The sequence below is a fragment of the Myotis davidii genome, unplaced genomic scaffold, assembly GCF_000327345.1.
Source record: "Myotis davidii unplaced genomic scaffold, ASM32734v1 scaffold132, whole genome shotgun sequence".
Taxonomy (NCBI): domain Eukaryota; kingdom Metazoa; phylum Chordata; class Mammalia; order Chiroptera; family Vespertilionidae; genus Myotis; species Myotis davidii.
The window spans coordinates 1,444,061-1,460,195 of NW_006285258.1; the positions used below are offsets into that span (position 1 = coordinate 1,444,061).

A 16,135-nucleotide genomic window follows, 5' to 3' on the forward strand; every position below is an offset into this window, starting at 1 on the left:
CAAGCTTGAAGGTATGGTCTGAACACATGGCCCCACCTGCCTGAGTGATGTGGGCTTGATAGAGTTCGGGTGCATGTAACTGAGTAGGATTGAAACCCACGAGAATGCTGTAAACATCTTGACCACATCCTTACTTTGCCTCGTGGAATCTGGCTATAAAATAAAGACACGGCTTGTAGTCCGTGGCGCTGTCACTAGCTCTCCATCAGAGAGGACAGCGTCCCACCCGGACCCAGCTTCATTCTCTTGTCTGTCTTTTCTCCATCCTTCACCGCCCCCTCTCAGGCTCACCGAACCTGGAAGAGCTGGCACAGTACATATGGCGGCCAAATGTGGGGCTGAGTATGCCATGGCTGTGCTGGCTCGCCACACCTCTCTCTCTAAAAATCAATAAAAAAATCTTTTTCTAAAAAAAGTTTCTACTCTGGAAGATACTGTCAAGAGAATGAGGAGATGGACTAGAAACTGGGAGAAAATATTTGCAAAAGAGATATCTGATAAAGGACTGTTATCCAAAATATACAAAGAACTCAAACTCAACAATAAGAAAACAACCTGATTTAAAAATGGCCCAAAGCCCTAGCCAGTTTGGCTCAGTGGATAGAGCATCCGCCTGGGGACTGAAGGGTCCTGGGTTCTATTTCAACCAAGGGCACATGCCAGAGTTGTGGGCTCGATCCCCAGTAGGAAGTGTGCAGGAGGCAGTTGTTCAATGATTCTCTCTCACCACTGGTGTTTCTATTTCTCTCTCCCTCTCTGAAATCAATAAAAATATATTTTAAAAAAATGGGCCAAAGACCTTAGCAGACACTTCACCAAAGAAGGTATACTGGTAGAAAATAAGCATATGAAAAGATGCTCCACGTCATGTCATCAAGAAAATGCAAATTAAAATGAGCTACTACTACATACCTATCAGAATGGCCAAAATCTGGAACAATGACAAAACCAAATGCTGGTGAGGATGTGGAGCAAAAACAACTCTCATCTTTACTGGTGGGAATGCAAAATGATATAGCCACTTTGGAAGACAGTTTCATGGTTTCTTAGAAAGCTAACAATACTCTTACCATAAGATCCAGCAATCATGTTCCTTGATACTTACTTGAAGGAGATAAAAAGTTTTGGTCACAAAAACCTGCACATAAGTGTTTTTATAACAGACTTGTTTATAACTGCCAGAACTTGGAGGCAATCACAACCAAGATGTACTGCAGAGTGAATGGATAAAGAAACTGTGGTACATTCAGAAAATGGAACATTATTCATCGCTCAAAAGAAAGGAGCTATCAAGCCATGAAAAAAGACATGGAAGAACCTTACATACTTATTAATAAGGAAAGAAAGCTGGTCTGAATAGGCTACATGCTGCATGATTTTAATAAATGACAATCCGGGAAAGGCAAAACTATGGAGACAGAAAAAGATCAGTGGTTGTCAGGGGTTAGAGGGGCAGAGCACAGAGGAATTTTAGGGCAGTACAAATGCTCTGTATAATACCACAGTGAAGGATACATGTCCTTATACATTTGTCCAAAACCACAGAATTACACCATCAAGAATGAACCTTAATGTAAACTACGGACTCTGGGTGAAAACAATGTGTCAATGTAGGTTCATCAATTTTAACATATGTACCACTCTGTTGCAGGATGCTGATAATGGGGGAGGCCATCCATGTGGAAAGGCAGGGGATATATAAAATATCCCTGTGACTTCCTCTCATTTTTGTTGTGAACCTAATAATGCTCTATAAAAACAATGTGGGTTTTTTTTAAAGTTAATGATATACAGTATATGTCTATGTATAAAAGACAAGAAGGTTAGGTCTGACTTTTAACAGCAAACACGTTGTCAGAATGTTACCCTTTCATGTTGGAATTAACAATGATGAACATTTTTTATCTGTATGCATAAGAAACCAGAAAGAAAATAAAAGGAACATTGCTCGTTGTCCGTGTAAATTACCCAGAATAAATGATGATTTATACATATGCTGAGGGGACTAGAAAGCATCTCCCAAGTTTTCATCAAAGAGAATAAAATAGAATTAATCTCAGAAAAGCTGTGATCTTTGCGGAATTTTCACAGCACCTGGATCACATTGTCCAAAATTACCTGATTATTGGTCTGTCCCTACTATGGGTAGGTAAGTTCTTTTGGGCAGTGACCATCTTTTATCTTTGTACCTAAAGATAAAACCCATGACACACAGTAGGTATTTGGAAGATGACAGATGAGTAAGTGGGAGAGTCTAATGACTTCGCCAGGGAATGGTCTGGCACTTCTGTGCCAGCAAATCCATCCCAGTGTGTCCTTCATGCTCTCTGGGGGATGTGGGTATTCAAATTCTAATGACAAGCATCCATTATTGAGACAAAAAGACACTGAAATAGAGAAAAGAACTTATTTAAGATGTGACAGTTGATTAAAACATCCTTGGGAACAGGAAACTCTGCATTCCATGCTAACTATGCAACCTATCAGCAATTTTACCTTTTGATGGAAGGGACCTAACTACAGAGCGTGTTTTGGACAAAACAACTGATTATTACTAGTTACACTGCCAGACAGAGTTCCCATGATCAGCTACTCTATTCTGGTTTGACTGCCCAGCGCCCAGTGATCCTTGGTGAACTGATAAAAGCCACCTGCAGCACAGAGGTCAGGATGCACTAGGAGGCCCAGTCAACAGGCCTCTCCTCCCAGCAACACGTGGAGGCTCCCAAGCCTCACAGAACCGCAGATTCCACCTCAACTTACTTCTCACAGGCCCTTTGCCACCTTTACTGTTGGGTGTTTCTTCATCAAATTTTGGGTTATTGAGCAAATTGTGGACTCCAAGAACAGCTGGAAGAAAAAAAAATCAGTGAATAAACATTAAGTTTGGAAAAACATGTTAGGATATCCACATTGTTAATTTGTTCCTTGAAGAACAATTCTTGGTATCATAAAGATAAGTCTCTGGACCCATACTTCCTTGCACAGTGTGTGGTACTTCTATAGTGTTAAATAAACTGATATATCAACACACACACATACACAAAAACCCTCCCTGTAAGACCACCAGCAATCTACACAGGTCTTTCTACAACTGTACCCCTGACACCATTTGGGATCTGAGGGACAATGGTCTAGTGATGGTCCCAAATTACTGAAAACCTGCTAAGACCTCCTAGTAAAGTAGATTCAAACTCATCAGCTTTCCCATCTGTAAAATGTGAGGGCCGGACTGAACCTAAGGATATTTTAAGATTTGACATTATAGAGATGATGGCATGTATTTCTTCAGAGGCAAAGAGCAGAAAGATCGTGGGTCTCTTTCAATATAAGCCTCACCGCGAGAAGTCGCCCTTTCCTTGTCTAAAGCATCTCACGGTGGGAAATAAAAGAGACACCAGCAATGGAAGGCTGAGCATGTCGAGATTTGAGGCTCCTGTACGATATGGAATTGGCACCAGGGGGCAGCACAGCATGCGAGAAACAGCACTGGGGGGAGAACGCACACCAGGCAGGCTGAAGCTGCAACTGCACCCCAGCTCTCCCCTCGCTAATAAAATTACAGGCGGCCACCTGGTGCAGGATCCCATCCCAGAATCGATCATCTGTGAACAGGGGGCAGAGCTTCTGTTAACTCTGAGCTCCTCGTCAGCTGTACTGTAATCTGCACATTAGAAGGAGGCAGGAGGCCAGCACGCCATAAGAAATAACAAGTCTAGGGTTAAAAGGGCACCCAGGAGCAGTCAGCCAATATGAATACTGTCATGTACTACCTGTGTGACTTGAGAAGTTACTAAATGCCTCCGAGCCTCAGTTTCCCCATCTGTAAAATAGGGATAATAATTATGCTTTACCTACTACAAAAATGAAATTACTGCCCTGGCCAATGTAGTTCAGTGGTTAGAGCGTCGGCCTGAGCACCAGAAGGTCACAGGTTTGATTCCTGGTCAAGGGCACATAACTGGGTTGCAGGTTCGATCCCCACCCCAGTAGGGGTGTGTGGGAGGCAACAAATTGATGTATTGCTCTCACATGGATGTTTCTCTCTCCCTCCCCTTTTTCTCTCCTCTACTTCCCCCTCCCTTCTACTCTCTCTAAAAATCCATGGAAAAATATCCTCACTCCTCAGGTGAGGATTAAAAAAAAGATGAAATGACTTCCTATGCGTCAGGCACTGTTCTAAGTGCTTTATACATTCTTATCAGTAAATAATGTAATTTATATAAATGTAATTTATAAATGTAATTTATTACCGTGTTTCTGGCATTGTCCAGGGAGATGCCCTATTTGATAAGCACAAGCTTACTGAGACCATCCAAAAAACGTATCTTGCATTGGCCCCATTCTCACTAATAACTTCTAATTATAATTTGGCTCCCATTGCCTAGTGTTAATTTTTGTGTTACCTGTTTCCTGTGAACCTGGCAGGTGGACCCATTCCCACTGCCTGGCCCCAATCAGACTGCTGCTACGTGCACCGACAAGATCAAATCTCCAGACCAGCAGAGCTGAGAACTAGACTGGTATGGCAGGGACCGCACAGAAATACGGCCACTGTGGGGGTGCTCGCTTGAGGAACAATCTGTCCTTCTGCTCTCGGTCTGTTAGAGTAACATGGGCAGGGCACTGACATGCTTTCAAAGGCTGGCAAATCTACTTCTTCCAGAGAGAGCCGTCCTAGAGAAGATGCGGGGCTTCCTCCTGGTGCTGAGGGGCACTGCTGAGGGAGGGAGGGAGGCTACGTAAAATGAACATGACAGTTTTCTTTGGGGATTATGCCCCTGGTTTTACTGCATGAATTTCAGGATCTTCCAAACGATGGGTGTTTATCTCTTTCTTTCTTCTTAGGCATTTCCTGGGAATTTAAGCCCAGCCCTGCATTCTCCCTTTGGGCAATTCCAGGACAGACCGAGAGGCAACAGTCACCATAACATGATCCCTCCACAGCAACCACAGGGCTAAGGAGACTGGTCACTGCTAAGCACCTTCCTAACTGTGTGGCACAGGTGCCTCAACGCTGCAGTGACTTCTGAGAGGGGTTCAAATACGTGAATTTAATCCTGACCACTGATATCACAGAGGGAATGAAAATGTAGCTGGAACGGTTTGCATGCTATCAGAATAAGGCGTAGCTGGAGGACAAAGATTATAGTAATATGCCTGCCAATGGAATAAAAACGTGAGAATTCTTGCTAAAACTATGGACTATTTTTTTTAAAAACACCTCTCCCTGTGATGACCTAATGACCCTCATGATCCACATATCCATCTTATTTGGAGAAAACTGCATCCCATTGGTACACAAATACGCTGGCATATGCATGGACTCTTTCTCAAAGGACAGACAAGAAATGGGATGGGGCTTATGTAATCAGGGTGAGAGACTTACTTTCATTACATATTTTGTTGTTGTTAATCCTCACGTGAGGTGATTTTTCCATCGATTTTTTTTTTTTTTAGGGAAAGTCAGAGAGAAATACCAATGTGAGAAACACATCAACTGGTTGCCTCCTGCATGAGCACTGACCAGGGCCCAGGCCGGGAAGGAGCCTGCAACCAACCCTGTGGTCTGCAGGCCGACGTTCTATCCACTGAGCCAAACTGGCTAGGGCCATTACATATTCTTTTGTACTTTCTGGGCTTTTTCTATCTGCGTGTATAACCAGTTCAAATAATAATGCCAGTAATTATTGTATTGTTGCTACTGTTAAGAAAACTAGAAAAAAAGTCAGCGGATTGGGCTGAAAGTGGATTTACCACAGTGCATGAACGTCACAATAATTACCCCCATTCCATAGTTGGGTTCAACGGACCTGTTAGTGGGGATCAAAATGGAACAGCAACTGGGGAAGAGCAAGAACATCATGAAAATGTTGTGATGAAAAAGTGCCAAATGTGAAAGCTCTTTAGAAAGCACAAGGGCTGTTATTTTATCGTGTAAGTCCTCAGCACTCCTTCAACTCTATTCTCTGATTTCTCACAGAAACTCTTGAGTTTGGTAGGATGGGTATTACTGGGGCATTTTACAGCTGAAATTCAGCAGAATGTTTGCTCAGAGAGGTTGAGTCACCTGGATCAAGTCTTACAGCTACATAAAGACTGAAGTTAACCAGGTATCACAATAAATGCCAGTAGCTACGGAGAAACTCAAAGGCTACTGCCATGGGTGCCGACCTGGAGGCCACAGAACGAAACAGGAAAGTGACCCAGAGCTGAGGACTAACCTGCAAGATCGTAGAGCTCAGTGTCGGAGGCACTGGCCAAAGCTTCTTCCAGTTCTGGATCAAGGGTCACTTTTTCTTCTTTACGCGTTTCCATGGGCTTCTCTTTGGGGATAAAGACTCTCCCTTTAAGTCAGAAGAAAAACAAAAACCATTGTGTGGGCTGCTTATTGCAGGGGAAGCGGGCCCACCAGAGAATGCAGCTCTGGCTGTTAAAGAGCCGAGTCATTAGGCCGTTGCACATCCAACCGGGATGCCTTAATTGCTGGGATAATGCCATGATCGATAATCCACAATTAGAAGGGAGGAAGGTCAGAGGAGGAATCCTGCATTCTACAGCACTGACATCCAAGGAGACTGCAGTCCTTAACCACAGAGAGAAATGGCTTCTACCTCCCTCCTTCCCATCGATCAGCAGCACTGCCCTTAGACCTAGGCAAAGGGGGGCCCTGCCGTGGATCCCAACTTTGAAGAGCTCAGCTCTGGTCTCCTCTGGCTGCATGCCCCCCACTCCTCCTCACACACACACACCAAGGGAAGAATCATGGGACAAAGGGACATTCCCACTGAGAACAGAGGCTGCCTGCTAGACCGCACCCAGGCACTTTGGACCTTGGGATTCTTTGCCAAGAGCCCTGAGCCTGCTTCCAGGGCCTGCATGAATCCCTTCTCCATGCCCACCCTCCTGAATGCAGGTCACACTGCTGGGATGTACACCCCCAGGCCAAGGGGAGGCAGTGGTGGATGAGTATGAATGAAGCTTGGATATGTAGGCAGAGGTGTCAACCATATGCATTTGAGGTCCTGGCAGAGAAGGACAGACATTCCTGTGTAGAACTCTTGGAAGTCCAAGAGTACTGGCCTACGTATACTTGTAGGATATAACATATTTTAACAGTTTGTTAACTTTTAAGTATTTGTTTCTTTTCTTTCTTTTTTTTTTAAAAAAGGCACTTGGACTTCTGTTTGTGTTCTTGTCTTGGACCCTGCAAATATTCGGACCAGATTCATCCAAATGGCCCCGGGATTCCTAAGGGACAAATGTGATCATCCAGGGTTTTCCTCTCACCAACGGAGATGGTAGACCAGTAGGATGTTCTATGTAGGATCATGTGACTAGGTAGTGACCTGGGATGCAGCCACCTCTCTACAGCATACCAAAGTCAGCCTGATTTAAAAGAAAATAAGCAGGGCTGGTGTACTCAGAGACATGGGGGTCTGGGCAGTAGGGCTCTCTGTGCTTCCCACGTGCACATTCTCTACCACCATCTCCCACCTTACCCTGTTTAATCGAATTACATTCATTTTGCCCCTACTCACTTCTGAATATGCCAATATCTGCAACACCCCAACCCACCCCCACGCTGCCCAAACCTCTGGACTAATAATCACACGGCCGGGAGGATGTGAATACAGCCAGGCCAGCACACCCACATCCCACATGGGCTTATAAAGGTGAAGCCAAGACACACTGGGGCCACCATAGCGATGCCCCAGACCTACTCATACTCTTCCCAATTCCTCCTGCTTTGACTCTTGGTTTCTCTTTTTTTTGGAGCTGCTTTTACTTCTTGGCATGATCTCTGAAATTGGTCTCCTCCATGGTGATCTTTAGAGTTCCCTAAAGACTCACCCCTCCATTCCTTCTCCTCTTTATCCCCTGGGGTAGAACAGACAGCTGGTTCCAGCTTCAGCCAATTAGGACCTAAGTTCCTTCTAGGTCTCCTTGGCTAGTCTGGCCTTCTCTACTCCCATGGGAAAGGAAAGGTGGAAACCCAAAGTCAGTATGTCTCCCTCATGAAAACTCCCCAGGAGGTGTCCCTGGTTACAGGGCTTTACACTTCACCAGATCCTCAAATGGTTGGACAAGGAAACAGGAGCCAGGTAGAGCTGGGCACCCCAAAGAGGGCCTACTCCTTATGGTCAGGCCAAGGTATCCTGGCCACAGGTCTCTATCTTTGACCACTATATAAGCTGCCAAATTTCCAAGAAGGGAAGACAGCACACAGGGAAACAAAACAGGAGAATGGCCAGAAGAGAGGCGGGGCGGGAAAATCAACCAGTCAATAGCATCTCAGACACCAGGGCTATTCCTGACTTAATTTTCATAGTATCTGCAGCCTGAAGCACTGTCTTTCTGGCTCGGATGGTCTCGGGTTCAGAGTCAAAATCGGATTTCTGAGTAATCCTGGTACTGTTCAGGGTCCCTCCCCACACTAGTTGCACAGGTGGCCCACAGCTATCGGCATTCAGGACAACGGCTGCCGCACAGCCATTCCTTGGGCTCTGACCAAATAAGTTCTCAGTGAAAAAAACTACACTAGAGAATTAAATGTAGCTCAGGCAAACGGCCTTCAGAACTGAGGTGTGCCACCCCTCTCCTGAGGCCCTCACTATAGTGCCCCACGGCTTCCAGAGCACCCACTGGTCCTTCGCGGGGCCCTGTAGACTCCCCCACCTCACCTTCATCCCTCTGCTCTGTGTGGAAAACTCATTTTTCGCTCAACTGTGTTGCTTCTCAACCTTCTCCTAAGCTACCTGTGCAGCTGCATTCCCCTCTTGTATTCCCATTTATAACTCAGATGCTCCTGCACCCCTAGCTCCCCCGTGAACCATCTGTAAGTTGATCTGGATCGAGAGGGGAATTTACCACAGCTCCTCCTCTAACCCCTACTCTGAGAACAGAACACAACAGTTTTCCTCTTGTTATTCAGTCACTACCCTAATACTGGATGTTAACAGGAATTTTATTGAAAATTTGACATTAAATAATTTACTTTTTATTTCAAAATTAAATTAGTTCAATAGCAACTATGTTGCCATAGAAAGAGTTTATATTTCTACGGTAATCCTTGGTTATTTGTCACTGTTCACCTTTACTTTCTAATAAAATAACATCATCCACGGTGTGTGACGCATCAAACATGCCTGGTTCAGAGGAGGGCTGGGGCGCAGTATAAGCGGAGGCAGCACTGCTGTGACTCATGCCAGCAGGGGAGCTGTGTTCCCACCCCCACAGAAACTCAGAGATGGCATTCATTTGAGTCCATATTTATCGAGTGCCTCCCCGTGTCAGCTTCTGTGCCAGGATGCAAGAGAGACACAACCCCACCGTGGAGATCTCAATCTAATGTGGAAAACACGCAAAACCAAAAACAAATAAACAAAGGATAAACACTGTCACAGGGCTGTGAACGTAACAAATGAGTGTCAGGGCAGAAAGTAAGGGTCTATTGTAGACAGAGGGAAAGCTGGAGGCCTGGGCATTTAAGCTGAGGCTTAGAAAGCAAAATATGGGGATGCGGGTCAGAGGGAAGAGTCCACAAGAAGACCCTGAGATGGGAAAAAAACTCAGCAGGTTCGGGAACTGAATGAAGATATTGGGGCTGAGGCTTAGCGAGGAAAGGCTGTCAGAGAGGTGGGCAGAGAGAACTCTCCCAGGACTATGAGAAGCACAGTAAGGATTTGGGGTTTTAAGCAGGGAAGCAGCATGATCTGATTTGTGTTTTTAAAAGACTATGGTAGCCCTGGCTGGTGTGGCTCAGTTGGCTGTGCACTGTCCTGTGCACTGAAGGATTGCTGGGTCGATTCCCAATTAGGGCACATGCTGGGGTTATGGGCTCAATCCCTGGTGGGGGCTGTGCAGGAGGCAGCTGATCGATGTTTGAGATGTTTTTCTTTCTCCCTCTCTTTCTAAAAATCAGTTAAAAAAAATAAAATATATATATATATATTTTAGACTGTGGTAGAGAGGAGATTATCAATGATTTTATTAGTACCCATGGGCCCAAGTTGCCGTCTGTAGCTGAAGAACCTGGACAGGTGAGTGATATCCACTTTTTTCTCCAAAGGGGCTCAGGATTGAGAGCTAAGGAGGAAGGTTTTCCTGTCTTGAGTCTGTCGTGCCTATCTCACAGCCTTCCAGGTCTATCATAGTGTTTCTCTCACTAGACCACAAGCTCTTTGAGGGCAGGGCAGGGCAGGGTCTTACTCACTGTGGTTCCAGCACCTGACACTCGACTCTGCACAGAGGAGGTCAATACTGAATGAATGATTTACTGCACTACCCCTTAAGGTAACGTCTAGGAACACAGCCAGTGCCTAGACATGGAGTAGACTTCTGCAGCAGGTAAGGCCCTGGCCTGAGAGCATTCACGCTTATGGGACCTTCTCTTAGGCACAACTCTACATCCTACTCCCAAAACTTTCTTTGGGAGTTAAGGATTCTTTTTTTACAAAACTAATTTGAGTACCACTACACTCAAAGTATTCATTTAATTGGCCTCCATGCTTCTTTTTTACTTAGTTAATAAACTTTATTTTGGGGAGTTTTTAGGTTCACAGGGGAAAGCACTGAGAGTTTCCATATACCCCTTAGCCCCACACTGCCAATCTCCCCCTCTACTGATATCCCACAGCAGAGTCGTACATCTGTTACAGCCAATGAGCCTACACTGATATCACCCAAAGCTTAGAGTTTACATTAGAGCTCACTCTTGGGGGTGTACAGTCTATGGGTCTGGACAAATGTCTACACTGACATGTATCCATCAGCCATGATTCTTTTAAACACTGAATCCAATTATGGGTTTATTTCCCATTCCCAGGCCAGTTCCCTGGCTTGACCTTCCAGGACATACATTAGGAGCACCTTTGTCCCAAGAGGCGCCACCTGCGGCCCTTACCTTTCTTTTCTCCAGTGAAAGGCACAACATCTTCCCTGTCTTTCTGTTCCAAAGCCTCCTTCTCCAGGTACATGAGGAGGTGCTCGCGGTCAAAGGGGCCGGTGGCTGCTTTCTGTGTCTGGTCTTTCTGTCGGAAGCCAGCTGGTAGCAGGGCACTCTGGTAAGACAGAGGTGTGAGCAGGAAGGAAGGTGCCTGCCCAACGGATACCCTGTGACCCGCCCTCCTCTGCTGTACATGGGGGAGGTGTGAGCTAAGGGTGGGGTTCTTTGGCATCTGAGGCCCTACCTGCTCTAATATTCTGCGCTGAGGAGAAGAGGGCTCCCGAATGCAGGCAGCACACACACGTGGCTGGAGCAGCTTCTGGGACTTCTGCAGCTGCCTTCTAGAACGTGACAGCACAAGGCCAGCCTCCCTCCGCAGCCTCATAGATCTCACTTAGGTTTGGCCACATCTGCACCCAACGTGCTCCCAAGCAGTCATATGGAGATTCTACAAAGGAGCCAATATGGCTATTCTCTCTTATTTCCAACCCTTCTCCTGGGGAACTGGCCAAGCAGGTAAGCGAACATTACAGTACCTGCTTGATTAAGCTTGGACATACCTTCCTTAAGGTTAAATAATACAAGCAGAATACTTATATATTTTAAAAGTAAATACAGTATCCAAAGTACCTGGCACATCAGATTATCATACAAATAATTTTTAGTGACATTTTTATTTATAGTGAAACCATTATTTTGGATGCCACTGATTCTAAGTTTAAGCTAATACCAGCAGGTCTGAAGGAAACACTATGACAAGTTACTTAGCTTTTCAAGAGCCCATAAACATATTAATGTACTTGATAATATCAAGAGCATTGCTCCACTTAAGTGTATTTGCTATTATGGTCAGTTATTCTAATCTACCTATTGTTGTAGGATCACCAAAGATTTCAAGTTATTCATACATTTTTTTTAAAAAAGATTTTTTAATTGATTTTTTTTAGAGAGAGAGAAAAGGAGAGGGAGAGAGAGAGAAATAGCAATGTGAGAGTGAAACATCAATTGACTGCCTCCTGCACACCCCCTACCGGGGATTGAGCCTGCAACCTGGGCATGTGCCCTGACTGGGAATCAAATTGGCAGCCTTTCGGTGTACAGGATGATGCCCAACCAACTGAGCCACACCGGCCAGGGCTATACATTTTAAGTAAACTAGATACAGAAAAGATCTGCCTTTGGGGTTAAAGACCTGGTTTAAATATCATCTCTGACATTTATTAGTATAGGATGTTAGGTAAATTACTTCTCCTAGTTTAGCCCCTCATTTATGAAGTGGGGATAATACACTTTACCTAAGGGGCTTTTATGTCCAGCAGAATGTGTGATTCACAGAAGACACTCAGTAAGATTTGTTCCTTTTCTCTCTTGCCCTTCTTTTCACCCAAGTCAGACTGGTCTTTCATCAATCAATGGAAACTACTTTTCCCCATTTACATTAAACTTGTTTTTGAGAAATCAAATTACAGATTGTGGTTACTGAGATTCTCCATAAATTTCAAAGAGTAAGTACTCAGGACCAATCAAGGAAGAATACAGAATTTGCATTTGGAGCTAAGGGATTTCCACACCATTATTTAAGGACCTGCCACGCCATTTATCCGGGACTATCATTAACCACGCTGCTTCAGTTCCAGGTCACTAACCTCGGGATCTAGGTCATCAAGAACATTTTCCAAGTGTTTCAATTCCTCTTCTGAGAGTTTTCCAAGAAGCTCATCTTCATCAATGTTCTTATATTTCTCCAACTCTTTTTGAAAAGGGAGCGCCATGGTTTCTCAGATGCCCTTCTCATGGGCCGCGAACATTTAAATGGGCCAGCGTCCTGAGACCTCAGAATGCCACTAATAAGAAAGAAACACTGTTATCTCCTTTCTGCAAACAGGATTTATTAACAGGAGACAGGGCTATGCTATCTGCCAGTGGAGTCTCTCTATTGGACGAATAATTCAACAAAAAAGGTGATATTACCTTCATTGGTAGAGCAACCTGACCACTTACAAAGTATTTTCATGTATATTATTTTACTTACTTAGATCTTTACAACAACCTGGAAAAAAAGCCTGGACAGATATTAATAACCTATTTTACAGATAAAGAGTCTGAGGTGAAGAGTGGCCAAGTGCTTTGCTTGAGGCTCCGGAACTGGGATGTGCCTGGCCTTCTGATTCAGGGTAGTGAGTGCCTTCCCACTATACTACTCTGCCTCCTCCAGCTTTCCACTGGACTCAGTGAAGAACAATGCACCAATTGTACGGCAGTTGTGAGCAGCACACTTGTGTCTTTTCAGAGAAAGAGTAATGTGAAGAATACAAAATGGGGTTCATTCAGAAAGAGAGTTTGGAACATCCATGTGAGAAAGCATTGTCCAGCAGCTCCCCTGCCATTAGGCTAAGGAGATTCTAAAATCCTGGCTGCATGCTCACCCTCTCCACTGCTCTCTCTGTTCTTTATTCCTCCTCTCCCATTCTCTTTTAGTCCTATTTCCTTTTTGTTTCCTGGGCCATCCTGCTCAATTCTTTACATTCCTAGTCCATTCCTCTTTCAATCCCCACTTTTTATACCACCTCACCCCTAAACTTCCACTCACAGTGAAATTTTTACTCATCCCTTCTTCTTCGCAGAGGATTTTACAGGTATTCCCTTGAAAGATAATACTGCATTCAGGAAATAACAATGCACTCAACTGATCGTGTTTCTATCTGTCAGATCTTTCAAGGCAATTAATATTTGCTGTATGCCCACTAATTACCAGGCAGCGTTCTAGAAAACAGGAATACAAAGGCAAACAAGATATGACCCTTCCCCAAGGAGACCACAGCTCAGTGAGACACACAAATAGGATAAGTGTTATAACAAAACTAATGTATAAAGTAAGTTTAAAACATATAAGGAGGTAATTATTGGCTAAAGGGATCTAGGGTTTGAGGGGACACTGGGAAAAAGAGGTTGAGTTTGAAACTTTAAGGAAGAGGTCATAGAGGTCATAGGGTAGACATGAATGGGGAAGGGTCATTCTTAGGAAAAAGGAACAGTGTAAACAAAGGCACAAAGGTAAGAAAGTACATGGTAAGTTGGGGAATGCTTGTGTGTCTAGAGGGGAGAGTTGCCTGTAGGGAAGAGGAAAGACAAAGAAAGACATCTGTGAAGGGCCTTCCTTATATACCTTGCCTAGGAACCTGGGCTTTATTCTGTTGGGAGATAAGGAGCCACTCCAAAATTTTAAAGTAGAGGAATGATCTGAGAAGCCCTGTTTTTAATAAGATACTTCAAACAGTAAGAATGAAAAATGGTTTGGCATAAAAAGAATGTTGTTTCCCTCTCCTTATTAATTCAACTATTCACCATATTCAAGTTTGTGGTTTTCTATTTGTGTCATTTCCATATATAATGTAACTCTCGTTCCCTTTCATAAGCCCACCTTCTTTTAGTTTCAATGGCTATATTCCAGTAAAAACAAAACAAAATTCATCCCACTAAAGTCAGAGAAACCAACTACACCATATATACTTTGTTCTGGTCCCAGCTACCATCAATTTACTGTGTGACGTGGACAAGGATCTCAATCAGCCAGGCTCTTAGCCATCAAACAAACTGGTTAAACTACCTTACCTACGGATTCTAAGATGAACGGTTTCCCACAGTATAACATTCTGAAATTGACATTTATCTTACAATTGATGGCTCTCAACCACTGACACAGCAGCAGTCAAGAAAGACTTGTCACAGCCTACATATGCATAAATACCAAAAGCACCAGCTTCAAAACTAGCAGAATAGGTGTCAGGGATTTGGAAAACAATTCCAGGGACTCTTTAAAACCTAGTGGGGAGAAAGTGGGAGACATGGCGACTCAAGGGTATTTAGCAACACTCCCAAAGGAAAGTCCAGATTAGGCCAGTTTCGTATAATTACAGAATGGTTTAAGACCCAGCATCAATGACTTTTATAAAATTACCATTTTTGATGGTAAAGAGGAGGTACTGGGTGGAAACAAAACAGACATTGATGACTATGAGTCAAAAATGATTCAGAAAGTTGGGATGTGAACATGAAGAAGTTTTAAGAATATCAGCCAATTCATTTCACTTGCATTTTCCCTTTTTATGTTGCACAGAGATGGTATGCTATTTTAAAAATCTGTGTATGTTCAGAGCAGCTTTATTTGTAACAGACAAAAACTGCAAACAACCTGAAAGGTCATTAGTAGGTGGATGGATTAACAAAGTGTGGTATGTCCACATAATGAAATCTACTCAGAAATAAAAACAAATGAGCATGATGATATGGATGAACCTCAAAATAATCATACTGAATGAAAGAAGCCAGACCCAAAGGAATGTATATGGTATAATTACATTTATCTAAAAATTCTAGAATATGTAGACTGATCTATATGACAGAAAGCAAATCAGTAGTTGCTTACAGATTGAAGGGAGGTAGGGAGAGACAGGGGGAGGAATTACAAAGGGGCAAGTATCACATGATCTCACTCATTTGTGGAATATAACATAATCTGATGAACAAAAATAAATCCAGAGACACAGAAACATCGAACAGACCGTCAAACCTCAGAGGGAAGGCGGGGGAGGATGGAGGGTGGGGGGTGGGTTAATGAACTTGTATGCATATATGCATAACCTGTGGACACAGACAACGGGGTGGTGAGGGCCTGGGGTGGACAAAGACAATAGGGGGGTAAAGGCCTGGGCTGGAAGGAGGGGTGGGCTAGCGGGAATAAAGGGAATATATGTAATACTTTCAACAACAAGAATTTTAAAAAATTAAAAAAGAAGATATAAAAGTGAAGCAACAAACTATATAGAAAGCAATAAAAGGAAGCATTTGAAAGCATTCCATATGTGGAATATAATGATCAACATAATCTGATGAACAAAAATAAATCCAGAGACACAGAAACATCGAACAGACCGTCAAACCTCAGAGGGAAGGCGGGGGAGGATGGAGGGTGGGGGGTGGGTTAAGAGATAAACCAAAGAACTTGCATGCATATAAGCATAACCAAAGGACAAAGACAATAGGGGGGTAAAGGCCTGGGCTGGAAGGAGGGGTGGGCTAGCGGGAATAAAGGGAATATATGTAATACTTTCAACAACAAGAATTTTAAAAAAGCCCTAACTGGTTTGGCTCAGTGGATAGAGCATCGGCCTGTGGGATGAAGGGGGC

General features: G+C 43.9%; 1 protein-coding gene across 1 annotated transcript in view; it reads right to left on the reverse strand.

Moving 5' to 3' along the window:
- The window catches only part of TMOD2 (tropomodulin 2), a 35,296-nt gene extending 22,486 nt beyond the window's left edge, over positions 1–12,810 (reverse strand). The window contains exons 1-4 of the mRNA XM_006755992.2: positions 12,595–12,810; positions 10,907–11,063; positions 6,225–6,347; positions 2,764–2,850 (exon numbers count right to left, since the gene is read on the reverse strand). Of these exons, the coding sequence (XP_006756055.1) occupies positions 2,764–2,850; positions 6,225–6,347; positions 10,907–11,063; positions 12,595–12,720 (493 nt within the window). The 5' untranslated portion in view covers positions 12,721–12,810. The remainder of the gene's footprint in view (positions 1–2,763; positions 2,851–6,224; positions 6,348–10,906; positions 11,064–12,594) is intronic.
- Between the last annotated feature and the right edge of the window lie 3,325 nt (positions 12,811–16,135).